At 59.6% G+C, this 25,934-nt stretch overlaps 2 protein-coding genes across 6 annotated transcripts; one reads left to right on the top strand and one right to left on the bottom strand.

The window, feature by feature from the left end:
• Positions 1-2,470: 2,470 nt before the first annotated feature.
• On the top strand, positions 2,471-11,796 carry SYTL1 (synaptotagmin like 1). Of its 2 annotated transcripts, none has more exons than XM_061391892.1 (15): positions 2,471-3,075; positions 5,163-5,391; positions 6,357-6,556; positions 6,705-6,777; positions 6,853-6,898; positions 7,324-7,408; positions 8,029-8,132; positions 8,301-8,408; positions 8,619-8,785; positions 9,052-9,148; positions 9,703-9,861; positions 10,138-10,216; positions 10,335-10,434; positions 11,149-11,354; positions 11,564-11,796. In XM_061391892.1, the coding sequence occupies exons 2-15, from the start codon at positions 5,201-5,203 to the stop codon at positions 11,701-11,703; spliced, it is 1,755 nt and encodes a 584-aa protein (XP_061247876.1). In that variant the 5' UTR covers positions 2,471-3,075; positions 5,163-5,200; the 3' UTR covers positions 11,704-11,796. The 2 variants fall into 2 exon arrangements, with proteins under 2 accessions (XP_061247876.1, XP_061247867.1); XM_061391883.1 differs by having other exon boundaries at positions 2,921-3,075; positions 8,295-8,408.
• A 150-nt stretch (positions 11,797-11,946) lies between these two features.
• Positions 11,947-25,798, bottom strand: MAP3K6 (mitogen-activated protein kinase kinase kinase 6). Of its 4 annotated transcripts, XM_061391839.1 has the most exons (29): positions 24,524-25,798; positions 22,137-22,276; positions 22,026-22,049; positions 21,555-21,745; positions 21,271-21,439; positions 20,844-20,950; positions 20,276-20,446; positions 20,061-20,173; positions 19,492-19,651; positions 19,130-19,292; positions 18,934-19,053; positions 18,776-18,825; positions 18,597-18,692; positions 18,351-18,438; positions 18,135-18,268; positions 17,618-17,745; positions 17,240-17,376; positions 16,513-16,618; positions 15,824-15,981; positions 15,529-15,721; positions 15,287-15,425; positions 14,856-15,015; positions 14,524-14,700; positions 13,924-14,029; positions 13,486-13,657; positions 13,287-13,399; positions 13,120-13,193; positions 12,483-12,559; positions 11,947-12,180 (listed from the first exon to the last, which is right to left on the bottom strand). In XM_061391839.1, the coding sequence occupies exons 1-29, from the start codon at positions 24,864-24,866 to the stop codon at positions 11,961-11,963; spliced, it is 4,029 nt and encodes a 1,342-aa protein (XP_061247823.1). In that variant the 5' UTR covers positions 24,867-25,798; the 3' UTR covers positions 11,947-11,960. The 4 variants fall into 4 exon arrangements, with proteins under 4 accessions (XP_061247823.1, XP_061247813.1, XP_061247833.1 ...); XM_061391829.1 differs by having other exon boundaries at positions 18,776-19,053; XM_061391849.1 differs by having other exon boundaries at positions 12,077-12,259; positions 18,776-19,053.
• Between the last annotated feature and the right edge of the window lie 136 nt (positions 25,799-25,934).

The following is a 25,934-nucleotide window of genomic DNA, read 5'->3' as shown; positions in this document are numbered from 1 at the left end:
CTTAGAGTCAGCGTCCCTCGGGTGTATCCCGCTCGGAGCCTGAGCTATGGAGGTTCCTCATCACGCCTCATCCACCGCCCCGAAGCTGTCTCCCTGAGGCAGGCGGATAGTGAAACCCCTCCCACATTCCCTTTTGGAAGGAACTTGGCAGTGGGATTGGAGGTCAGCGCAGGGATGACCCCAGGGGCCAGGCCGCTGCCCTGCTCCGTGGTGCCTCTGCTTGTCATGGCCTTCGGGGCCCTGCAGTCTAACTCTGCATCCTGGCCTCCACTGAGAAAGGGTAGCGCCCACTCTTGACACTTGCCTGCTTCTGGTCCTCTGCTTTCCACCTGTTGAAGTCATGCCCTTCCCAGCTTGAAAGCCACTCCTTGGCAAAGTCTTTCCTAATCTTGTGCTATGCCAGGTGTCACTTTAGTTGAGCTAGCAAAAGATTGGTCTCTGAATCCTGAAATCCCAAGGATGGCCCTCCAGGCCCTGGATCGGGTGTCCGTCAGCTCACCCCAGACCCTACAGTGTTGTGGTTTGCAAGCCTGGGGGTTCCCCGGGTTAAGGTAGTACCACCTCCCCTCTTAGGAGCTATTCCATTTTCAAAAATCTGTTTTGCACGCTGGGGTCCACCTAAGGTTTGGGGTTAGGTTCTGATGCAGAGGACACAACAGCAGAATGAACAGGAACGTTTTCGGGCCTGCTCACACAGGCCATGTGGTGATGGACCTAAACAGGTGTCATAAAAATCACTGACAGTTACTAAGTGCTGGTAAAGTATGTCATCTACCCTCACCTCAGCCCCATGAGGGTACATGCTGTCATCCCCATCTGAAGATTAAAAAGAGAAGGGATTCCCTGGTGGTCCAGTGGTTAAGACTCTGCCTTGTAATGCAGGGGACGTGGGTTTGATCCCTGGTCAGGGAACTAAGATCCCATGTGCCGCAGGGCAACTAAGCCCGTGTGCTCTGGAGCCCACGCACCCCAAGGAACGATCCCGTGTGCCCCAACTAAGACCCAAGGCAGCCAAAATAAAATTTAAAATATATATTTTTTAAGAAGCACAGAGAAGTGATGTGATTTGCTCAAGGTCACAAAGGTAGGAAGCATGGAACCACGTTCAAAGGCAGCAACTGGGCTCCAGAGCCCCCCATTTGGAACCACCCCGCGAGGTGGCCCCACTGGAGCACAGGAGGGCAGGTGAGGAGGGGCTGTCCCTGACAAAAAGGGAGAATGGACTCTGGAGGCAAGAGAAAGGGACCTCCTTAAGACAGTCCTATGAGACGGCTGCCATTGTCCGTTTCATAAAGGGATAGAGAGACGCTTACAGAGATTGTCATTGATCCAAGGCCACGGGAGCCATGCGGCAGAGCCAGAATTTTAACCGAGGTCCGGGGCCTCTTAGCCAGGAGTTGCCTGGAGACCAGCCGCAGTGCAGAGGCGCTGAGTGGCGGAGGGTGGGGCAAGAATTCTGCAGTTGAGCTGGGAGCACGCGTGGACCAGGTGGGGGGCGGGCAGGGGGTGTTGAAGGACAGGAAACAGCGCCTGTAGGTAGGGCTCTAAGGGTGTAGGACCACTCAAAGCCAGGCAGGGGTCCTGAGGGTCAGGCCAAGGGGCCGGGCAGCCCAAAGGAGGATGGACCGTCTTGGGAGATGATAAGACTTGGCTGGGCAGGCTTGGAGCAGATTTGTTAAAAGGGTCAGAGGGTTCCCCTGGCTGTCTGCTGGCACCTTCCAAAGCTGAGGAATGACACAAAAAAGGGCCCTCTGACAGCTGGGCGATAAAGGGCTGGGGGTGGAGGCCAGGAGGCAAGGGGGAGGAGGCTTCCGAAAGAGACCGGACAGGAACGGAAACCTGGCCAGTGGGACAGCGGTGGAGGTGGGGGACAGATGGCAAAGGGAGCAGCCGGGGAATGGCAGCAAGCGTCAGGAGGCCTGGGGGCCAGGACAGGAGAGCCGGCCACAGAAGTGGAAACTTGAAAACGGGAGGTTAGAGATGGGGAGGGTACAGAGGAGTTGGGGCTGGGAAGAAAGGAGAGTCACAGATACTAGGATAGGAGATCAGAAAGAGGAAGAGAGTATAGAAGCCAGAATAGACAGCAAAGTTTGATGCCTTCCAGGGTGATAGCCGACAGGTGGGGTGTTAGAGAAGCATCCTTGGGTGGAGCCAGGACAGAATAATGGGCAGGGTTGAGGGTGCTGCTGGCCACTCGCCTTCCATTTGGGGAGACTTGGCAGAGGAGGCTGGCATCAAAGTGACGGCTCCCATAGTGGACATTCAATGGCTGCCGCATCTACCCATGCATATACATGCTTATTAAGGGCCTGTAGGGATCTCATTGCACTCTAGTGAGACCCGAGGAGGGATGATTATCCCCATTTAATAGACACGGGTAACAGCACTTCCTGGGAAGCATGTGTGGACACTGAGGGACAGCGGTTGGGGCTTATGTTGGCCAGAGGACACCTGGTAACCGTGCCAACTGATTCCAAGCACTTCCATCTCCCTTAGAGGCTCTTCAGGCTCTGCAGCCTGTACTTTGCATAGGAGGAAATTGCAGCTCAGAATGGTTGAGACCTGCTAAAGGTCACACAGCAGCAGAGCAGGAACTCTTCGGGGTTATCTGGCTGCCGTGTGCAATCCTTCCACTGCCCTTGTTCTCAGAAAGGTTTCTAACTTTGCTTTCAAAGCAAGTTTCTATCAGCTCCTTAGTGGGCGGGATGGGGCTGCAACCCATTCTGTGGAAGGGGCAGCAGAGGCTTTGAGGGGTGAGAGCCAGCTCGGGTTACAGGAGCCACAGAGGAAGTCTGCCTAGGAGCTGGAGCCAAGCCCTGGGCCTCTCCCACTGACCAGATCAGCTCTGGGTTTGCTGAAAGCCACAGCTGCACCCCTGGGGAGCCAGGAGTCCAGGCCCGGTTTTGCATCGGGCCCTGTGAGAAGGTGTTTCCTCCTCCTCAGTGGGGCAGCCGCTTTGCTGGGCTGCGGTTGAGTCAGCCTTAGGCCCTCACTGCTCTCCTGGTCCCTGAACTTGACTGCCAGGGAGCCGGGGTTACCCCACAAAGGCGTCCCCTCCATTCTGGACCCCTACAGGTAATACACCTTGGGCCGGGGGTCCCCTGCCTGTGCCCAGAGGGGCGGGCACTTCCACCTGGCATCCTGAGTCCCCTCTAGGATCTCGGGGTGTAGGAGGGAGGTGGAACGCGTCTGGGACTGGAGCAACCAGACAAATGGACAGACGCTTAAGCTGACCAATGGATCTGTCCCATGAGGGTCAGAACCATGGGGAGGGCTGGACGCTGGATTCTGCCTCTGGGACCAGAAGGGACTGCAGGGAGGGGGCGCTGCTTGGGACCCTGAACTCAGAAGCCCACAGCCCAGCCCTCAACCTCAGGACCAGGGTAGAGTCAATTCCGCAGACCGTCCCTCCGCCTCCACGCTCATACACACACTGGGTAGCCCCAGGGCACCAGGGTACACACCGCCACACACAGCCCCGTCATACACACACAGGCGCACATCCCACCACGCTGTCACCAGAAAGTCACAGAACACACAGTCTCCTGTGCAGCAGCACACAGTGACATGATGCCCAGAGACACACGCAGCTACAACACTCACACCCACAAAACATACAGGCTCCCAGATCCACGGTATGCAGACACCTGCCGAGAGCAGAGACTCACAGCAACACCAGGCAACACAGGGGCTCCCACACCAGGCCCCAGAAGCGCCCCGAACCCTGCATCTGCAATACCCCAGACCTGCACACAGTAGACGTTCAGGAAATGCTGTTAGCGTGGGCACAGGCATTTCCACAGCGTCATACAGGACACCTGACTGAGACACCCGTCCACCCCCCCGGGAGGGTGGGGCAGGGGCTTGCTCGACGGGCTCGCTGACTCAGCTGGGAGGGCACAGATTGCGGCAAAGCCAGGGCCTGCCTACTGAGTGCCCTCTCCCCACCCTGGCCCTGCCTGGTGCCCTGGGAGGGAAGGGACTGGCAGGGCAGGGGGAGCAGAGAGACCACCCCGGCCCGTGGGCTCAGGCCCGGCCGCGGGCCCCTTGCCACGTCCACACACCCCCTGGGGCTGCCCAGGTGTTTTCCTTCCGGAGTCACCATGGTACCCGAGCTGCTTTGCAGCACTCAGCCTCCATGGCCAGGACCCCAGCCAGATCCAGGCCGGGGCGTGGGGATCCCATGTGGTCAGAGTAGAGGGGCCTAGGGCCTCTGGGTCAGGGTGCAGGGCTGGCAGCAGGGGCATCCCTGGGCTGGAGGCCGCAGGGGGAGTGGGTGCCGCGGTTACCTCCGGGGAGGAAGTTGGGCTGTGGGCTGGGGAGGAGGTTGCCTCAGACAGGAAGGCCCACTGGGCCAGGGCAGGGTGGGGGTGAAGGGTGGAGGGGAGGGACCCAGGTAGGGGGATTCCCAGGGCAGGGGGCCAAGCAGATATGTGTGTGAGCCTGTGTTTCCCAAGCCAGATATGTGTCTGGCTGTGTGTGTGTGTGTGTTCCCCATGTGTGTGCAGCTGCATTTCTGCATTTAACTAGTCAAACACTTACTGACTCTCTGTTGTGTGCACAATTCTGGCTTTAGGGGTGAGGCCCTGGTCTCTCTAGCTTCAAGGCCACAATCCAGTTTCAGGGGTGCAGTATGTGTGTGCAAAAGTCTGTGTGATTTGTAAGTATCTAGGGACACGCCTTTGTCCCCAGACTTACCCTTGTGCAAGTGAAGCCATCTGTGGTCCTTGTCGCCCTTGTGTGCTCTTGCCTGTGTGCAGGTGTAAGAATGTGTGAGGTACAGCTCTTGGTCTGCACATAGATCTGGGTCTATGACTGCCTAGGGCCCTTAATGTGGGACCAGGTATCGTGTGCCTGTTTTTATACAAGGGTCAGTGTGCATGTGTGACCAGGTGTACTTCTCAGTGGGGGTAAGTGTATCTACATGTATCAGTGAGTACACATATGTGTCTGTACATGTCTTGGAGTGTGTCCCTGAGTATGTTCATGGGCCTCTGTAAGTGTGTGTCCATGAGTGCCTGTCATGCCACCTTGATCTCAGCCTTCCTGGGCTTGTACCCTGCCCACCACAGGGGTGTATATTTGGGCAGAAAAGGGCATCTGGCTCCAGGATGTGCCCTGTACAGGGGCAAGGCCTGACCTGACCCTTGGTCTGCCCCCAGGGAGTCACGTGTGCCCAGCCTGGGCGCTGGCCCGGCTGATGCCCCAGAGGGGCCATCCAGCTCCAGAGGGGCCCTGGTCCCTGCCTGGCCTCCTCATGGCACGTGAGCCAGAGCCCGAGGCCGACGGGCTCCTGGATCTCAGCTTCCTGACAGAGGAGGAGCAGGAGGCCATTGCTGAGGTCCTGAAGCGAGATGCCCGCCTGCGCCAGCTGGAGGAGGGACGGATCAGGTAAGGCAGAACAAGGGGAGCCCGGGAAGGGGCCTTGGGAGGCTCAGGTGGCCCCCACCCTGTCCCTTCAAGGTGCAGCTTGTCAGATATCCCGGTAGGCTTTGCTTTTGCCCCCTGGTCTACTTGGCCCTTGGCCCGCTCAGCTCATCACCTCTCCCAGCGTGGCTGCACCCGCTCCCTTGCCAGCCTCCCTGCCTGCAGGCTCGCCCTTTCGGGCCCACCGCCATGCTGCAGCCAGAACTCTCCAGATCTACTCTTGGTATCCACTCCTGAAACCTCACACGGTTCCTCAGCGTCCCATCAGCTCCGCACTGCGGTCCACAAGGCCCCCCTGGTTGGTCTCTGTCAGCCTCTCGCATCTCACCTTCCACCAGGAAACCCCACCCCCCGATGCACAGACTCAAAGTGTAGCGCTGCAGCCACTCAGCTGCTCCACAGTCCCTGGACACACCCTTCACTTCTGGGCTGTTCCTCGTGCCTGGAAGAAGCAGTGAAGAGGAGCACCATCAGTAGTGTCTGGGGATGCACAGACACCTCCTAGCTTGTAACTTGGACCTCCCCAGCACCGCTCTCCTCATCTGTAAAATGGGGTTAAGGAGCCTACTTCATAGAGTTAGGAAGGGTTATACACAGTCATTTAATGAAGAATAAATATTTTCCTTCTCTACCTGGAGAACTGAATTTGTCCTGGGTAAGAAATTCAAATGTCACTTCCTCTGGGAAGCTCTCCAGGATTCTCAAAGGCAAAGCTGATCTTCTTACATATATATGACTCCTACCTCACTGTAGTGTCCTGGTTTATTCCAGACTCAGTTCCCCACCAACCTGAGCACCTCCAAAGCAGGGATCAAGTCTGATTTACTGTTATATCCCTGGCCCCAGGTACAGGGCCTGCCACACAGAGTGGGTGGCGAGAATGTTTGGTTGCATAAGCGGTGACCGCCATGTCCTCCCCCATCCTCCAGCAAGCTCCGGGCATCACTGGCAGACCCTGGGCAGCTGAAGATCCTAACTGGGGACTGGTTCCAGGAAGCACGCTCCCAGCGGCACCACCACGCCCACTTCGGCTCTGACCTGGTCCGAGCTTCTATCCGCAGAAAGAAGGGCTGCAGGAGTGAGAGGAGCTCCCCAGAGGGGGCAGGTCTTGTGCAGCCCAGCTCACTGGGTATGTGCGGACAAGGAGATGGGGCCCCTGGTACTATGTGACTCTGTGTGGGCACCACCCCTCCATGGGCTGTGGGGAGTGGGTGGGTATCTCCAAGGACCAGACATCCCAGGAGCAGGGGTTCACAGAACGTCTCACCTGGGTGCAGGAGACCAGGCTGGAGGCAGCGATGTGGAGGCCGAGGCTGCAGGGAAAGAGACTGAAGAGGCCCTGGAGCCCAGGTGAGGAGGCGTGGCGGGCAGTGGCGGGTACTTCCCAGTCGGCCCATCCCTGACTACACCTCTCCCTCCTCCCAGGCTCTCCGTAGACGAGGGCCCCCAAGAGAGGTTCATTGAGGCCGAGGTGAGCAATGAGTGACTCAGCGGGCTAACGAGTGCATGTACAGAGTCTCTGGAGGGGAGGTGGAGTGTACTAGGGAAAGAACCCAGCCTGCAAATTAATTGGGAGACCCTGGGCTAGGCCACTGTCCTCCTCTGTCACATGGGGCTGTGGACCCAGGCTCCAAGGGATGGGGTGGGGGACAGAGCTGGGCAAGGTCCAAGACTCAGATGCCACCAGTGGGGACCCTGGGAGTCAAGCAGAGCAGGCCCTGAAGTGTGAAGGGGCATGAAGTAAAAGGGCCAGACTGGTCCTGCAGCTGGTTACTGGCTCGGCCCTGAGGGCGGTGTAAAATCTGGAGCTGAAGCCTCTGACCTCTGACCCCATCATAACCTCTGACCCCTTCACCACCAGTCCCCACTGTGACTTCTACCCCTTGCTTCTTTCAGGGACCGGATGTCCCCTCATCACGTGTCTCCACAAAGCCTTCAGAGCAGGAGGAGGAGCCCCAAGCCCAAGCAGATGAGCAGGAAGGTGTGTGTTCAAAGCACCAGGAGGCTGGGGGATCAGAAACAGCTCGGTGTGTGCTGTGTGCTTAGTCGCCCAGTCGTGTCTGACCCTTGCGACCCCATGGACTGTAGCCCACCAGGCTCTTCTGTCCATGGGAGTTCTCCAGGCAAGAATCCTGGAGTGGGTTGCCATGCCCTCCTCCAGGGGATCTTCCCAACCCAAGGATCAAACCCTGGTCTCCTGCATTGCAGGCGGGTTCTTTACCATGTGATCTTCCCTGGTGGCTCAGATGGTAAAGAGTTTGCCTGCAATGCAGGAGACATGGGTTCGATCCCTGGGTCAGGAAGATCCCCTGGAGAAGAATGGTAACCCACTCCAATATTCTTGCCTGGAAAACCCATGGACAGGGAGTCTGGCAGGCTACAGTCCAGGGAAGCCCAGAGACAGCTATAAGTGACCCCCAAACACCTGTTTTCACCTTTCTCCTCTTGTTTTGGGGGCGGGGAGGCGTGGTCTCCACAGGCGACCGCAGGGCAGCCCTGGGCCTGAACCTGGCTGGTAAACCAGTCCCTCCAAATTTGCTCAGGGGCGGGCTGGCGGGCGGGCAGGGGAGGGGCTCGCTGAGCAGCTTGTGCCCCTCCCAGCCCCTGACCTGGAGCACCCTCTGGTCGTCGCCGGAGAGAAGGCGGACCCGGAGATGCAGCCGCCGTCGATGGGAGAGGAGGAGCCGCAGACCCCGCCTGCCCAGGTAGGCGGGAGCGGCCCGCGGCTGCTCTCAAGACCCGGAGCGGATTCCGGGCGGGGAGCGCCTCTGCCCGAGGCTGCGAGTGTGCGGGACCAGGAAAAGCCGCGGGAGGAGCAAGGGGTACGGGGGCGCCCCGGTCACTTAGTCACTTACTCCCCTCCTGAGACTCAGGCGGCGTCTGAGATGCTGGAGAATGGGGAGGAGAACCCGGGGCCCGACTCCTCGTTCGACCGCATGCTCAGCAGCAGTTCCTCCATGTCCAGCCTCAACTCCTCCACGGTGAGGGGGTGAGGGAAAGGGTCTGGGGGTGGGGGTGGGGACACCTTTCCCCGCATCCCAACACACAACCCCTGCATAACCCCTCCCTCGACCTCACTTCCCCCCATCCCCCACCATTCCCGCGATCTGAACCCTCGGCGCTCCCTCCGCTTCCCCAGCCCCGACGTGAGCCCTGGTCCCCCACTCTGACCTCCCACCCTCGGTCCGCAGCTGAGCGGCAGCCAGATGAGCCTGTCCGGGGAGCCGGAGGCGGGCGCGGTGCAGGTGCGCGGCTCCGTGCACTTCGCCCTGCGCTACGAGCCGGGAGCCGCCGAGTTGCGCGTGCACGTGATCCAGTGCCAAGGCCTGGCCGCTGCACGCCGCCGCCGCTCCGACCCGTGAGTGCCCGACCCCGCGAGGCTGGGGGACTAAGGGGGCCGCGCTCTCCGCCCAACCACGCCGCTTTTCTTGGCCTCAGTTTCCTCATCTGCAAAATGGGAATAACCTTCTTGGGAGACGCAGGCGTTGGGTGATTTAACTCCTATAAAGTGCGGCACGAGGCCTGCCACGCGTTCCAGGCTGTGGCTGGAGCAGGTGCTGCAAGGAGCTGGAAGGGCAAAGGGCCCCCTCCCTTTACCTTCGTTCCTCACCTCCTCCGCTCCAGCTACGTCAAAAGCTACCTCCTCCCGGATAAGCAGAGCAAGCGCAAGACAACAGTGAAGAAAAGGAATCTGAACCCGGTCTTCAACGAGATTCTCCGGGTGAGGTTTCGGCGACGGGGCGGGCCCCATTAATGAACCGAACCCCCGCCCCTTCCTGCAGGGGTAGGGGGGCAGGGGCAGACATGGTACTGTCACTCCTGGTCGCTCCAATCCTCTATTCTGCGGGAGGAACGGCTAGGAGGCCCTCGCATTAACTCACCCTCCGGCACTTCGGTCTAGAGGTGGGCACGGCGCTAGTCCAGACCCGCATTTACCCCGTCTGGGGCTCCCCGGGATTCCTTCCAGCAAGGAGCGTGGTAGGATAAGGCCCAGCGAACACTCCTACAGCACTGAGGCCGCGGTCTCGACGCTGCTCCATTTCAGTGCACCGCTTTCCCTCATAGCTCAGTTGGTAAATCATCTGCCTGCAGTGCAGGAGACCAGGGTTCGATTCCTGGGTCGGAAAGATCCCCTGGGAGAAGGAAATGGCAATCCACTCCAGTATTCTTTCCTGGAGAATCCCATGGGCAGAGGAGCCTGGCGGGCACAGTTCATGGGATCGCAAGAGTCGGACACGACTGAGCGACTTCGCTTTCTTTCTTTCCTGTCCCCAGTACTCTGTCCCGCAGACGGAGCTCCGGGGCCGCGTGTTGAGCCTGTCCGTGTGGCACCGCGAAAGCCTGGGTCGCAACATCTTTCTGGGAGAAGTCGAAGTGCCCCTGGACACGTGGGACTGGGACTCCGAGCCCACCTGGCTCCCCCTGCAGCCGCGAGTGAGCAGCTGGCCCGCGTGGGGAGACCCCGGCCCAGATCTCGCGCCTTTACCCCACCGGGCTTTCCCCCAGTCCCCTTCGCCCTCGAAACCTTAAGGCCCCAGGCGGAGGTCTGGTCTCCGACCGCTGGTGCCTGGGTGGCTCTCGAATTCCCTAGGCGGTTCTCTCGGAGCCCCGCCCCGAGACCCCGCTCCATAGACACGCCCCACCCATGTCCGGGGACCCGTCTTTCCCTAGGTCCTGGTCCCCAGCCCCTGACAAGCCCGCCTCTCGCAGGTCCCGCCCTCTCCCGACGACCTTCCCAGCCGCGGGCTGCTCTCTCTGTCCCTCAAGTACCTCCCCGCTGGTTCCGAGGGTGAGTGACCGCCCCCGAGGGTCAAGCCAGAAGGGCCTTGAGAAGCGGGGAACCCGGGTCCCGCAAGGGTGAGGGGACGCTGTTCCCGGGGCAGGGTCTGAGCAGAGTCTCTCCGCAGGCCCGGGACTGCCCCCGAGCGGGGAGCTGCACTTCTGGGTGAAGGAGGTTCAGGATCTCATCCCTTTGCGCTCAGGGTCCCCGGATACTTTCGTACAATGGTGAGGGGCATCGCCACTTCCCGGCTTCCCTTCCTTTCTCCAGCGGTGGAGGGGACTGCTTGCGCAAACGCCTGGAGTCAGGAGAGTGAGGACTCTTTCCAGCAGCTGCATTCCAGTGACTGGCGCTTATAGGACTTGTTGGAGAGCTGAGACTGAGACCTGGCAGGTCTCAAGGGCCAACCTATGGAAGACCTGGAAAACCAGGTTGTGAGGCTTGGTCCTTGCAGTTCAGTGGTTTTCAAAGTAAGCACTGGAGGAATTCTAGGGGTGCCTGCATCTGCTGTCCCACCCTCAGAGAGTAAAACAGAGGCAGGCCCCAGTGAGGTTCTGAGCTCCCAGCCCTGATTTAACCAGAAGCTTTGGTTTCCCTTTAGGTTTTGTACTTCTGAGTAATATTTTGTCTTACAGAAAGAGCTCCAAGCGCCTGCTTTAGAAAAGTGTGGAAATCACTTCTGGGTGGTCTTGAAGGTGACTGAGCTGAGGAGCAGCAGACGGGCATTTCAGGGACTTTACTCTGGGGTCCTGTGGATAGGAGTTGTAATTTTTAAAGGCAGGAGATCGAAGTAAAGGTCCCAGCAAGGGTTTGAGGCTGGTTCTCAGGCAGGAACCAGAGGACATGGACATCGCAAGGGAGTGTGGGTAGGACTCGGTGACTGGTGGGTACTGGGGAGTGTGAGGGGGTGGCCACTTGACGTCAGCCCACCTCCCTCACAGCTCAGTGCTGCCTGATGACAGCCGGGCCAGCCGCCAGCGGACAAGGGTGGTGCGACGCAGCCTCAACCCCATGTTCAATCACACCATGGTCTATGATGGCTTCGGGCCTGCTGACCTGCGCCAGGCCTGTGCGGAGCTCTCCCTCTGGGACCATGGGGCCCTGGGCAGCCGCCAGCTGGGGGGCACACGCCTCAGCCTGGGCACCGGTGAGTGGGGCAGAGCCCCGAGGGGACCTGATGCTAAGAGGCCGGGGCTCAGCATGTGGCCTCGGGCAGGTCTCTGTCCTTTCCTGAGCTTGGTGTCCACTGAGAACTGGGGGGGTGATGGTGCATGACCAGGGACCAGTGTTCCTTGGGATCTGGGGTGTCCAACATGACCATGCCTTCCACCCCTTTCCCCCGCCCACTGCATCCAGGCAGCAGCTACGGGCTCCAGGTGCCCTGGATGGACTCCACACGTGAGGAGAGGCAGCTGTGGCAAACCCTCCTGGAGCGGCCATGTGAGTGGGTGGATGGCCTTCTGCCCCTCAGAACCAACCTGGCCCCCAGGACATAGCTGCCTTACATGCTCTACAAAACCCTTCTTTTGGGATCCCCATTTCAGGGCCTGCCCTTGGCTAAAAAATAAAGTTTATTCTGAGGGTAACAAGGGGCTGATGTCTGCCTGGGATGGGGGAGGGGGTTGGTGGTGAAAGTGAAGGGGGCCAGAGGAAAGAATTTTAAACTCAAGACATAAAGACCTCAGGGAGCTGGTCCTAGGACCCCTCTCCATACTTCAGACATTGCCAAGGCCCAGGGGTACAAAAGTATTGTTTAATAGTCTTTGCCTGTGGCCCTCATGAGCTTGAGGCACATCTGTGATTGGTTCTCCCCACTGGGGCTAGAGGCCTGGCCCCTACCCTGACGCCCTCCCACCTGGCCTCCTCCAGTTGCTGCTGGGTCCTGGGGCAGGTATGTCAGAAGCCTCTTGTGTTTCCTCCATTCATCCATCCTTGGGTCTGGCCTCCTGCCTCGGATGTCCTCATTCAGCCTCCTGGGGGCCAGGGGTAACTGGCGTGGATCTTGTTCGCTGTGCCAAGATGGCTCTCCAGATGCGGCATATCATCCCCCCCCTGGGGGTACCAGGCTCAGTGAGGCTCAGCCAGAAGAAGGCCCTGGGCACTCTCTGGTACCCACTGTCTGCCTGATGCCCCCTCTGTCCCCAAAGGACACTGGTGTCCCTGTATTTTTCAGGGAGGAACCCAGGCAGTCTTGTAACGGCAGGGTGAGGTGATATCAGGATCTGGCCAGCATGAGGCCATGTGTGTGGGTTATCCTTCGAGGGCCAGGACATACCTGATGCCTGTGTAGATGAGGTCATCTCTAGTGGCACAGGTCAGTAGGGCATGGAGGGTGAAGCTGTGGTTCAGTAGCTGGTTGTGGACAGAGACCCCCACACAGAAACAGGGAGAGGTAAAAATCAGACAAAGCTAGATCCAAAGATCCAAGAACTAGCTCTGGGTTACTGGGTTGGCCAAAAGTTCATTCGAGTAAGAAAAACCTGAATGAATTTTTGGCCAACCCAGTACTACCAACATGCTAGGGCTGTCCTTTCTGCACCTCAGTTTTCTCATCTGTACGATGGGGGGAAAAGTAAAGTGAAAGTGTTAGGCGCTCAGTCATGTCTGACTCTTTGCAACCCCACGGACTGTAGTCCGCCAGGCTGCTCTGTCCATGAAATTCTCCAGGCAAGAATACTGGAGTGGGTAGCTATTCCCTTCTCCAGGGGATCTTCCCAACTCAGGGATCGAACCTGGGTCTCCTGCGTTGCAGGCAGATTCTTTACTATCTGAGCCACCAGGGGTATACAAAGTGCTCATTCAGTATTGAGATTCTCTGCATTAGACGGAGAAAGAGAGAAGAGCTGAAAGATGGGCATAAGAGGAGTCTTTGGTTGGTGGGTGTCAGGGGCAACCAGCGCATTTCCTCTCACCGTCTGGATGGTGCCTGAATCCACATTCAGTTCCTGTAACCACTGCACCAGGCCCTGGTCCACCGCGAGAGCCGCTGTCAGGGAGGTCATGTGTTGAACCCAAGGGTGCCTTGGCCAAGAAGCTGCCCCCACCCACCATTCATGTTCACCAGCCTGGTCCTGCTCACCTGGGGGCTCTGAAGCCAGGGCACAGGTCCTGGCCTCCCCACTGACCCGCTGGAGGGCTAGTTGCACCAAGGCCTGGCATTCCCTTTCCTTCTCAGCCAGAACATCTCGAAGCCTGTTGGAAGGCAGAAGCCCACAGAATGGAGGGGGAGTAGCAGTAAAGCTTGTGCAGAGATTATGGGCAAGTCCCCGGAGCTGTACCTATCGGTCTCTGCTCGCAAGAGGCCCAGCTGCACCATCAGAGAAAGGGTACCCTGCTCCGGTTCCCCCAGGAGAGGGCTCGGCTCGGCTGGGGTCTCCTGCTGCTTGGGCTCGGACTCCTCTGCGTTACTGGCCTCTTCCGACTTCGGTAGGACCGCCTCCTCCTCCACCTCTGCCAATCCGAGGGGGATTGAACTCAGGCAGGGCGAGAATGCCCATTTAGGACCCCAACATTGGCAGAAGACGCGGGACTCGGCACCGGCCAGGCAGCGTTAGCCTGGGAGGTATCCTTTGGCCACATCCCCCTCCTTGGCGCCGAGTCTAGGCTGGGCCTCACTGACCACGCCCCCACCTGCCCTATTGGTGTTCGCCACGCCCCAAGGATCACACCCTCTCCCCACGCGCAGGCGGGCAGGTAGGCTCCGCCCTTCCGCCCACCTGGGGCCAGCACGGCCAGGGCTGCCCGCACAGCGCGGCTGAGCAGCGAGTCCAGCACGAACATCCAGTGTGGGCGGATCTGGCGCCTGCGGAGGACCTGCTTCACCTGGAGAGGGAGGGAGGGCGCGGCTAAGACGGCTGAGCCTCAAGGAGGAGTGGAGCTTAAGTTGGAAAGGCCAAGGCAAGTAGGATGGGCGGGCTTGGGATCAAAGGAGGGTCAGAGCAGCTAGGACTGGGCAGGCGTCCCATTCCCAGAGGCTCTATCTTCACGGGGAAGACGCGGAATCTTGCGATATCACCTTGCACATGCCTAAGTATTGGGAGCGCCCTACCTCTTACTGCGTGCATGTGTGCTAAGTCGTTTCATTCCGTGTCCGACTCTTTGTGACCCCATAGACTGTAGCGTACCAGGCTCCTCTGTCCGTGGGGTTCTCCAGGCAAGAATACTGGAGTGGGTTGCCATGCCCTCCTCCGGGGGATCTTCCCAACCCAGGGATCGAACCCCCGTTTCTTATGCCTTCTGTATTGGCAGGCGGGTTCTTTACCACCAAGCACCACCTGGGAAGTTGGGTACCCCTTACTGTGAGAGGGCTCCCTCACCTCATCCGGGAAGGCGAAGAGCGGTCCTTGCAGAAGCTCGGGCTCAAGGCCCTGGGCCCGAAGCTGCCCTTGGAGTCCCCGCAGCTCCTGGGCCAGCTGCCGACGGTTGGGAGTATGGATGTGCGCCCTGAGGCAGAGCAGTAGCTGTTCCACGTGACTCCTCTCCAGACGGGGACCCTGGGAAGGAAAAGAAGGGTCCTCAGCGAGTATACGGATGAGCCAGGAGAGATGCCGGTGGGAGGATGTGCTGGGTGGGCGCTAGGCCGTCAGCAGGAAAAGCAGGCGTCCTGTCGGGGCTCGACCAGCAGGGGGCGCCGGGGCGAGCCTCCCACCTGTTCCTGCTCCAGGCGCAGGCTCTCCGCCAGCGCCGGCAGCTCCTGCTCCAGAACCGTGGCCAGCGTGGCCCGGCGCCTACTCTCTTGATGCAAGAGGCTCAGCCCCGAACTCTCCTCAGGGGACGCGGGCTCGTCAGCCCCAGGCTCCTCGGGCACCCTGGGTGCAGTGAAGAGTGGCCGATGGAGGATGGGTAGCAATACCATTCAAGCCACCTCCACCCCAGAGACTGAATCCTGGCTTTTACTTTTATCCCCCACCTCACAGGGATAAAAGAGATGAACTCAGCATTGAGAGGGCACAATAAACTTAATGCCATCCTTGCACGTGGTCCAAGTGTCTGGGTCCCCAAGAAGGGCTTTTGCTGAAGGGAGTCCCCCAGGGACAAAACCAGATGAAGCGAACCCACCCTGGGACCCTGGGTGCTCACCGGAGCTGGCTGGTGTCCCCATAACTGAGGCAGCGCTTGGGGGGACTGGGAGGGTGCTGAGAGGGTGCCTGAGGGCGCGGGAATGTCTGGGACTGGGAGGTGGAGTCTGCTGAAGGAGCAGGGCTTGCGGATGGCGCCTCTAAGGGAGGGACAAAGCCGTCGGCCTGGGCCCCTGAGCCCTCTCCCTCCAAACCTCCGCTGCCCTCACCCCAGGGTGCTCACTCCCTCCACCCACTTAGTACCTGAGGACCTTAGAGCCTGTCTGGGGGAGCCCGGGCTGCGGCTCCTCTTCCCGGGCTGCAGGAAGGGGTCTGCCAGCAGCGCTTGAGCACTGGCTCGGAGACGGGGGTCGGGCTCAAAAGTTCGGAGGAGGAAGGCTTGAGCCTCAGCTGACAGAGAACCGGGCATTGGCGGATGCACCTTGTACATGCCCACCTGGGAAGGGAGCAGGGACGGGGAACAAGGGACACATTTAGAAGTGTTCAGGACTCAGTCTGCCCTCACCCCACCTCATAAGCCAGGCCCTGAGGATCTCACCTGAAACATGGCAGCCTGCGGGCTCCCTAGCTCGTGGAAGGGTGGGTGACCTGTGGCCATCTCGATGACTGTGCAGCCCAGTGACCAGATGTCTGCTGCCTTCCCATACCCTCGTGGGCCCTGGTCAATGATTTCTGGGGCCATATATTGTAGGGTCCCTAGGACAGGAGCAGTAGCAGTAATGCTCACCTAGGCTGTATCACCATGGAGGGTGGCAGGGGGCTCTATCATTTTCTGGCCACCTGCTTTCACCCTGAACTCTATCATCCAAAACATCCCATCACCTACCCTGGTCATCAAACCTCTATCCTGAGTCTCCTCACTCATCTCAGGCTCCATCACATTCATGGCCTCCATCACCCACAGGAGGTGCCATCATTTATCCTAGACTGCACTGTCCGCTCTGAACTTTGGTCCCCATCCACGCTTTTGGGCTCCATTTCAGGGACTGAACTCAATCAGCTCAGTTATCAGCTCTCCAAGCTCCAGTTCTAGATTGTATCATTGCCCCCTGGCTCAGCGACCTGCCCTGGGTTCCATCTCCCATTAAGACTCTAACTCCGTGCCCAGGAGAAACGTCACTCCCTGGAATGTCCCAAGAGTTCTCTGCCCCACATCAGCAAGCTTCCTTCGCCACCCCACACCCTGTTCCCTGTGAAGGTCTCAGTGCAGGGTATGTTGGCTGTTACCTGTGAAGGTCTCAGTGCAGGGTGTGATGCCTGCTAGTCGCTTGGAGGTGCCAAAGTCAGAAATCTTGAGCAACCCGCTGAAGGTGTTGATCAGCACGTTGTCCCCCTGAGCAGAGTGGACATTGTGCTCAGCAGACATTGGACTGGGCTCCTGATGCCAGAACTTGACTCTATCCCAGACCCCATCTCCCAAGACTCCCAGCCTGACCCTGCCTCTCTCAACCCCCGCCCCCTGCCATCCCATTTATGTCCCCCTGGAAGTTGGCTGCATTTTACTGATTTATTTTTGGCTGTGCTGATCTTTGTGGCTGTGTGCTGGTTTTCTCTAGTTGCGTCGAGTGGGGCTACTCTCTAGTTACGGTGCATGGGCTTCTCACTGCAGTGCCTTCTCCTTTGCAGAGCATGGGCTCTAGGGAGCACGGACTCAGTAGTTGTGGCGCACAGGCTTAGTTGCCCCACAGCATCTGGGATCTTCCCGACCCAGGGATGGAACCCATGTCCCCTGTGTTGGCAGGTGGATTCTTAACCACTGGAAGAATCAGGGAAATCCTGGAAGTTGGCTTCAGATCTGAACTTCTTTCCCTCCCTAGGGAAACTTCTTGATGAATTTCCCAAGCTTTTGCAAAGGGTCTGTCCACTTCAACCGCCAGCCTGTGTCTGGAGCCCTCTCTGCTCCTCCCTCTCGCCAGCCCCACCCCCCACCAAGGTGAGCCAGCAACAGGCTGACCTTGATATCTCGATGCACAATGTGGTTGTCGTGCAGGTAGCTGAGTCCCTGCAGGATCTGGCGGGTGTAGAAACTGATGGTGCTCTCGTTGTCCTGCAGGGGTCCCCACACCGATCGCAGCAAGGAAGACAGGCTGCCTGGAAGGTGCAGTACAGGGTCATAATTGGCACCCACTTAGTCCAGCCCACAGCTGTCTGCTTGAAGGCCAGGCCATGGCCCAGCTTCCATCACCTAATCGCAGTGCCTCAGCTAATTCTGGGCTACACCACCCACACAGGCTAGGGGTCATTTTCCCCGGAGGGTTCTCCACCCCTTGCTTGGCTCCATCCCCAGGCCCCACAACTCCAGTTCCATTTGCCTCCCACGCAGGGCAGATACCTCCAGGCACTTCCTCCATGAAAATCTTGAGGTAGCCGCCCTGGCTGACGGAGCCCAGATAGCGCACAATGTTCTTGTGGCGTAGGCGTTTGTGCAGAGCGATCTCTTCATGCAGCGGCTGAGAGAACCTGGGGGCCGGTAGGGAGTGACTAACAGGCCTGCTTGAGGCAGGGGTGCTTACCCCACTCCGGTGCCAGCAGGACAGGCCTATAGATTCTCCTCCCTCATCCCAGACCCCCGCCTCGTCCTTCCTCACTTTATCACCCAGCCCACACGCCCCTCCGGACCCTAGCCCCGCCGCTGGGTCCCTGCGGTTCTGCGCACAGGCCTGGCTGGGCCCCGGGGGCTCGAACTCTCACTGCACAGGCACTCAGTCCCGCCCATGTGGGCCTCTGCGTCGCCCCGGCCTACAGTCGGGCCCACAGGAGCCTCTCAACTTGGGGTCCCACCCATGTGACCCGCCCACTTGTTCCCTGGAGCCCTGGCCACCCCCGCCCCCCCGCGCCAGCCCCCAAACCTGCTGTCCCGCTCCGGGATCTCCTTGATGGCGATGCGCACGCGAGTGTGTCGATCGCGGCCAGCGTACACCACCCCGTACGTGCCCTTGCCCAGCACCAGCCGCTCACCCGACTCCGTGTACTCGTAATCAAACTGCGAGGGCGGGTGAGATGAGGGGTTCAGTGGGGCCCTCGGCCCAACCTCCTCCTCCATCTCCCAGCACCCGCCCCCTTACCTCCAACACCTCCCCAGCGCCCTCCGTCTCCTCTGCGGGCGCCCCGGAGTCTGGACTCTTCACCAAGGCCTGGATCAGGCCGCAGAACCTGAGGGCGGAGGTCGAGACTGACGGGAGGGGCAACCTGGGGCAGAAACTGTTCCCCTCTCTGCCCAGAGCACCCAGGGAACATGGTCCCTTCCTCTCCCGCGATGCCCTGGTCCTCCTGGCCCTCGGAGCACCCCGACCCCGCGGGGCTGCGCGCACCACTGGCAGTGCCCGGCGCTGGGGAAGCACAGCTGGACGTCCTGAGCCGGAGGAGGCGCGTAGAGGAAGCAGCAGCGCTCGTCCCGCTTGGAGACGCTGGAAGGGATGAAGAACCCGGGTAAGCCGGCCTCCCAGCCGCGCTGCCTCCCCCGCTCACCTCCCCCAGGGTCCCCTCTTACCTGACGCCGCTGATGGAGGCCACCTGGAAGGTCCAGCTGGAGGGAACGTCCTGTGAGAAGAAAGGGGTCCCAGAGGGGTGCTGGAGACAGCGAGAGGGGTCTGGGGATGGGGAAAGGCCGGACAGAAGAGGTGCATAGATGTCAATGGGGTGGCTCACCAGCGACTTCACCTGCTTCTCCGGCTCCAGCAGGCTCAGGGTCACCGCGCTCACCGGGTTTGTACCCTGAACCTCCAGCCTGGCGGGCAGCAGCACCTTATTCATCTCCAGGACCAGCACCTTCAGATGACAGGGGAGAGGGGTTGGTCAGAAGGGGCTGGCACCTCTCCCGGGTCCCACACCCCACCGGCCTCACCAAGCACTGGTCCCCTTGGGGACAAGCTGTCTTGAGTGGCTGGCAGGACTGTAGGAAGAAGTGGAGCCAGAAGTGGGCGCCGTGGGGGGCTTCTCCAGGAAGCTCTAGTGTGGGTCTGAAGTGCTGATACAGCAGGAAGGTTTCCATCACGGACACCAGGTACCTGCAGACAATAGGCATGTCTTCAGTCCAGGCACCAGCTGGCACTGCCAGGGGGATTAGACTGGCTTGGTTGCAGCCAGAATCAGGCCATTGGGTGCGATGGGTACTGGTCTGGAAGAGGTTCAGACTAGATGCCAGGGGATACAGGTGCAGAAGCTGATAGCCCAGGCCGGCCCAGGACCCCAGAGGGGGCTGCTTACCATATGGGGGCGTTGAGCTTGTACAGCTGCTCTGCGGCCAGTGCCACCTGAGTGAGGTCATTGGCAAGGATCTGAGCTCCCAGGTAGAAGCCTACATCCCAGTAATACTGCATCTTCTCCACGCAGCCTTTTCGGGCCAGCAGGCAGCCCAGCTTCATGCCTGGGAGAGAGGGGCCTGGGTTGTAATGAATGTGGTTGCGAATTTCGGCAAAGCCCAGGTGTAGGCCACCAAAGTCACATGGGCAGGAAGATAGAAATGGGTGAAAACTTAGGTGTGGCCATATCTCAGGTGGGAGTAGAAGCTCAGGCACAGGTGAGGGTGTGGGAACAAGTGTACGTGGCATTCGGTGTGTAAAGAGCACAGGTGTGAGCTTAGGAACAGTTGTGGCCTCAGGGGCTCATGAGGGTCCAGGTTAGGCATGAGGACCCAGGTGTGAGTTCAGGCAGAACAGGTCCCAGATGGGATGGGTCAGCCCCAGCTCTAGCCCAGTGTCCTCTCTCCCTGCCCTGCCCCCAGGCCCTTCAGGGCGCCTGTAAGTAAGGGATAGGGATGCAGGATTGCGGCTCACCTATGAGCCGGAGCTCCTCGGAGTCCTCAAAGCGCTGCCCGTCAGCAATGAGGAGCACAGCGGCATTGATGCCCGAGTGAAGGCTGGGCTCTATGTCAAAAGCCTTGCGATACCTGGGGTGAGGGTGGGGGGTGATGCAGGGAGGGACTAATGCCCATAGCCCCATCCCTCAGCTCACTAGCTCAGCCCACTGTCCACTTGTTTGGGCCACTTACCAGTGATATGCCTGCTCCCGGTGCCCAGCATCCTGGAAGCCAGAGCTGAAGAACATGTCCTTGTAGATACGGCCACACATGCAGTACAGATCAGGTGCCACGGGGCCCTCTACCTGTACCAGTGGCAGCAGCACGGCCAGTGCCTTCTCCCGGTCCCCAGGCCTGTTCCTCCTAGGGGGAAGGGGAAGATAGGCTGGGGACCACTCTCTGTCCAGGAACCCCAAGACCTTGAACAGCAGGGACCTTTCCAAGGGCCTGACCATCATGAACCCAGAAGAGCAGTGCCTCTGGTCAGCGCTGACCTTCCGAGAGGTGGGAATCCCAGATGGAAGTGACTGCAGTGGCTGCGGAGCCGTGGCCTTAGATGGCTGTGACCACTCCAAGGTCAGCACCACCACCCCACCCCACCCTGGGCAGCAGACACAGAATCATAGGGACGATTTTACACCAGGGTGATCCTGGTCGGCAAATTCCCTGAACAGCCGTGATTGTGGACCGCAGAGACTTTGCACAGCAGAGACCCATGTCCCCATGTGGCTGTGACCTGAGCCTTGTTCTGCCAACCCACCGGTTGAGGGCAAAGGTGTAGTGGAAGCAGACATTATGCTGCTCGGCCACGTCACAGGTGGGCAAGGCCTGCAGGGTCTCCACCAGGTCAATGATGGCTGAATAGTCCTGCAGGAGGGAACAGCATGCACTGGCCTCATGGCCTCCGGTGGGTCTCATCGGCTCACGGACCCTGAGGCAAACCTTGAGCGGGGGTCCCCTCCCACCTGACCCCCCACCTTCCCACCCACCATCCTCTGCACACTTCCAGGAAGTGCAGACACTGCACCGTACGCGGAGACCCCACTGGGTGCCCAGCCTTTCCTGGTTTTCTCCCAGGAAACCAAGGCTTGAAGATGTCAGATAATTCATTCAGAGCCTCTGGTGGGTCTGGAAACTGGCCTGGGGCTTGTTGGACGGGCCTGCCTGCCTCTCCGAGCCCCGCACACCTGCACGTCCCGGTAGGAGAGCAGCAGGTTCATGATGATGTCGGGGCTCAGCAGCTCCACACTGTCCAGTCTCCGCTGCAGGCGAGCCAGCTCCTGCCGCAGCTGTAGCCCACTGAACCGCTCCCGAGCCCTCCGGATGTCCTGCCGAATGGTCTCCCGGAAGTAGCCACTAACGCCCAGGGAAGGGGAGAGAGAGAGAATGGCAGGGTCTGCCCCTCAGCTCCAGGCCCCCCTTGTCCTCACCAGCTCCTCCTGGCACTCCCGCTCTGGGGGGCCCCCATTACCAAGAGTCCGTGGGCGTGGCCTCCAGCAGGTGGGCCAGCCGGCCCACCAGGGGTGTGAGCAGGGCCTCTGTGCCCACCCCAGCCTGGAGCAGCCCGTCAGCCAGGCCCCTCAGGAGGCCCGCATCACCACATAGCACCCGACCGGTGGCTGTCACCACGTAGGGGATCAGCGTGTAGCTGCCAATGCAATCCTAGGGTGGGAGAGAGGCCAGGAATCAGAGGAGGTCAGAGGTCAGGAATAGATTAGAGAGGGGCAGTGAAGGGGTCAGAGGTCCACCCCCATGGGGATTAGAATAGCCGGGAAGGGGCCCACTTCACAAAGGGAGGCAATAGGGGGCCAAAGGTCACATGGATGTCAGGGGGGCACTAGGGAGGTCAGAGGTGAATGAGGAGGCCTGGAAACATGGTGGAGAGCAGAGGTTATAATGGAGGTCAAAGGGAAACCACAGAGGAGGGGTGGATTCGGCTCACCGAGTTCTTCTGGAAAATGTCCTCCTGCAAGAGAGAGACATTCAGATACTGGCATTCTGGGTAGGCCACTCCCGCCCTGGGCTGGTCCCCACCAGCCCCCGGGCCACCTACCCGCAGGGCCTGCAGGTCAGGGAGGTCAGCCTGGGAGCAGAGGAGCACGTTGTTGGTCATGCTGAAGCTCTCCCTCACACCCAGGTGGTAGAACAGGGAGGGCTGTGCCAGGGAGCTGCTCACCTCAAGCACCACCACATCTGTGGACACACAGGTGGAGGCCCTGAGCTCTGAGCCTGAACCCCAAGCTTGGTACCCAGAGCCTGGAGCCCCGAGCCCTGAGCCCTGAGCCCCAAACCTCAAGTCCCGAACCCAGCTTGTGGGGAAGAAGCCTGGGGATCCATCCTGGCTGGGTCTGCCTTCCCATGTAACTCCTCAGAATCCAGTTTTGCTCTGGGCCTCAGTTTCCCCCTTTTAGGGTCCCTCTGGATCATACACAAATTATGCCTATGGTATTGAAAGGAGAGGGGTGGAGCTCCCCAGGCCCCACTGCTTGTATCCCACTGTTCAGCGCCTACGGGCATTGGGCACAGAGAAGGGGAGGCTGTGCACTAAACCCGGAGCCTGTTCTGGGCCTTTTGAGAGGCAAGAGTTGTGCAAAGAGAGACGTGCCCTTCCCTGGGTCCTCAACACAGTCTCTTGAAAGGGGCTGGCACCAGCAGTGTGCTGGGTATATACACATGTATATACATACTTGCCTAGTGTGTGTACAACACTGTGCCTCTGTGAGTGTGTCGCTTGCTGTCTGTATCCCTGTGTGGGACAGTGTCTGCATCTCTGTGTGGGACAGTGTCTGCGACAGCCTTTGTGAAGCAAGATATGCACGATTTGTGAGTCCGTCTATGATTGTGTGTGTGTGTGTCTTTGTGACTTCAAGGTCGAGTCAGCCTTCATTTTTATCTCTCTATTTATTTTTGGCTGTGACGGGTCTTTGTTGCTGCTTGCAGGCTGACATGGGCTCAGTAGTTGTGGCACACAGGCTTAGTTTTCCCGCCACAGGTGGTGGAATCTTCCCCGGACCAAGGACCAAACCCATGTCCCGTTTCCCAGGTGGCAGCAGTGTGGTAAAGAATCCACCTGCCAATGCAGGAGACGCCAGAGACGTGGGTTCTGTCCCTGGGTCAGGAAGATTCCCTGGAGTAGGAAATGGCAACCTGCTCCAGTATTCTTGCCTGGGAAATCCCGTGGACAGAGGAGCCTGGCAGGCTACAGTCCACGAGGTCCCAAAGAGTCGGACCGACTGAACGAGTAAGCACGCCCCGCAGGTGGATTCTTAACCACTGGACCACCAGGGACCTCCAGCCTTCATTGTTAGACTGACGTTTTATGGACATCCTGCAAGCAGGGTTCCTGAACTCTTGGATAAACAAATTAGTAGCGGGGCGGGGCATCCGGGTTGGCGAGAGGGCGGGGTGATCCCCCTCTGGAATACCCGCTTTCTGGCCCCGCCTCCGGACGACCCTTCTCCGCCTCCAGTTTCCGCCCCAGCTCTGCCGATTCTCCTAGAGCTACTTGTTCAGTCGCTCCGTTGCGTCCCGCTCTTTGCGACCCCGTGGACTGCAGAACGGCCAGGCTCCTGTCCTTTTCTATCTCCCGGAGTTTGCTCAAATTCATATGCATTGAGTCAGTGTTGCTATCCAGCCATCTCATCCTCTGCCTGCCTTCTTCTCCTTTTGTCTTTAATCTTCCCCAGCATCAGGGTGTTTTCCAAATGAGTCGGGTCTTCGCATCAGGTGGCCAAAGTACTGGAGCTTCAGCTTCAGCATTAGCATCAGCGACCCCTCCCCCCATGAAAATTCAAGGTTGATTTCTTTTAGGATTGATTTGTTTGATCTCCTTGCCGTCCAGGGGACGGTTTTCCCCAGCACCACAGTTTTCACTTTTCTCAGAACTATTGGGGCCTCATAAACCAAGCTTCCTCCTCTAGAATCCAGTGCCGTTGGTGCCCTTCGCTTCCCTTTGCAGCCGGATCCCCGGAAGTAGTATGCTAGGACCCCTGAACTCTAGCCTCACGTGTTAGGGGCCCCTTTCCCAGTCCAAGTTCCACCTCCAGGATCCTCCGTCATGAGCTCCGTGAGAGATCATCCTGAGGCTGAGTTCTCCGATCCCATTCCTGAGATACCACACCCTGCCCCGCTCCCAGCCTCTCCCTAATTCTAGCCCCACTCCCTAGGCACGGTGCCAACTCCAGAGTGCCTAAGCTCCCACTCTGAACCCCGAGCCAGACCTGGATCCGCGAGGTCTCTGCCCAAATCTGGCCACGCTCCAGATCCCCTAAACTCCGCTTTTATCACTGGTCCCTCCTCGAGCCCCTCTGCTTTAGTTCACTTTATGCCCCCACGACTCCGGACCTCGGGGGGTCTCCCGGGAGTCGCTGAGCCCCGCCCCTCGGCCCCGCCCCCAGACTCTAAGCCCCACCCAGCGCTCCGCCCCGCGGGCGCGCTCACCCGCGTTGTAGAACGAATCGAGAGCTGCGGTGTCTCCCAGCGCCAGGGTTCCAAAAGGCAGGCTGTGCAACTGAGGTCGCGGCCGCGGTCCGGAGAGCTGCGCGCAGGCCTCACGCAGGCAGCGCAGAGGCAGCGGCTCCGCCTCGGCTCCCGTCTCGGGTTCTACCTCTGGCAGCGGCTCCCGGGTCAGCACGTAGACCACGCTGAGCGGCCGGCTTCGCGCACAGCCCCGACCCGGGGACGCCGCGAGCGGCCGGCCCCGGCTCAGCGCCTCGGCCAGCGGGTCCTGCCAGCAGCTGCCGGCGCGCTCCAGAGCTCCGGACCGCGGGCTCGGCCCTGCCATGCGGGGGCGCTCGGGTGTCGGGCGCCCGGCTTTGGGCACCCGGGGCGGGACGGGAGCCGGGAACAGATCCTGGGATCGAGAATTTCCTGCAGGATCTGGAGGTCAGGAGTCTGGCCAGAGATCCCGTTTGGGAATCTGGTGTGCAGGGCGAAAATCCGGCCTCTGACTTGCAAGGTCCTGAAGATCAGACTTCGGGGATTGGGTCCTGGGAATCTTGGGCATCCAGTGATCCGCGGTTCAGAGTCACGTGGAAGGTCCCAGGCATCGGGCCAGCAGTGCCCACCACCCAGGATCCGCCGCAGAACGCCGGCCGTCGCTCTCTCCTGCCCCCACATGTAGGCCGGGCCCAGCCCTTTCCCGGCCGATCGGGAAAGCTCCACCCTCGGCCTTGGGGCAGCACCGCTCCCTAGCGGCCCGGGACACGGCCTCTTCCCTCCCTCCTCTCCCGCCAGAACCTCTGAGACAGGCCGCTTCCGGAACACCCTGTGCCCCTGGGCAGGCAACCACTGTGGACTGCACAGAGCAGGCACTCGTGAGATGGGTGCCCAGGCCAGAGCAAAGACCCAAGTGCATTGCAGGCTCTGCCCTGCAGGGATCTGTTGGAAGAAAGGATCTTCAGAGATGTCAGGGTGTGTAGAACAAACACGGCGGAGAGAGCCCGTCCCTCGACGTCCTTGCTGGGCAGGCTGGGAGGGACTGGACTGGGGAAGCCTGCTCCCCAGCCTGTCAGGAGCATGGGTCTTGGCATCAGAGCTGGGTCCTTTGCCTTTTCTCTGCTTTCCCCAGAATTCAATCTGCTTTGGAGTCCTTCTGACCCCTGACCTCCAACCAGGACATGACCATGAAACATCTGAGAAGAATCTTAGTGCAAACGTTTCTCCATCTCCCTGGAGAACCCCAGGAACCTCAGCCCTTGGGTTACAATGGCTTCCCAGCTCCAGTTCCCAAGAATCCCTAACCTTCTAGTGGGAATTAGTGAGGCCTCAGCCTGGCATAAACTTCAGTGGACTCTGAAATCAGAAACTGGGAACTCTGAGGTTGAATAACTTGTCCAAAATCACTCAGCTT

The sequence above is a fragment of the Bos javanicus genome, chromosome 2 (genome assembly GCF_032452875.1).
Source record: "Bos javanicus breed banteng chromosome 2, ARS-OSU_banteng_1.0, whole genome shotgun sequence".
Lineage (NCBI taxonomy): Eukaryota > Metazoa > Chordata > Mammalia > Artiodactyla > Bovidae > Bos > Bos javanicus.
This window is presented reverse-complemented; position numbering and strand designations above follow the sequence as displayed.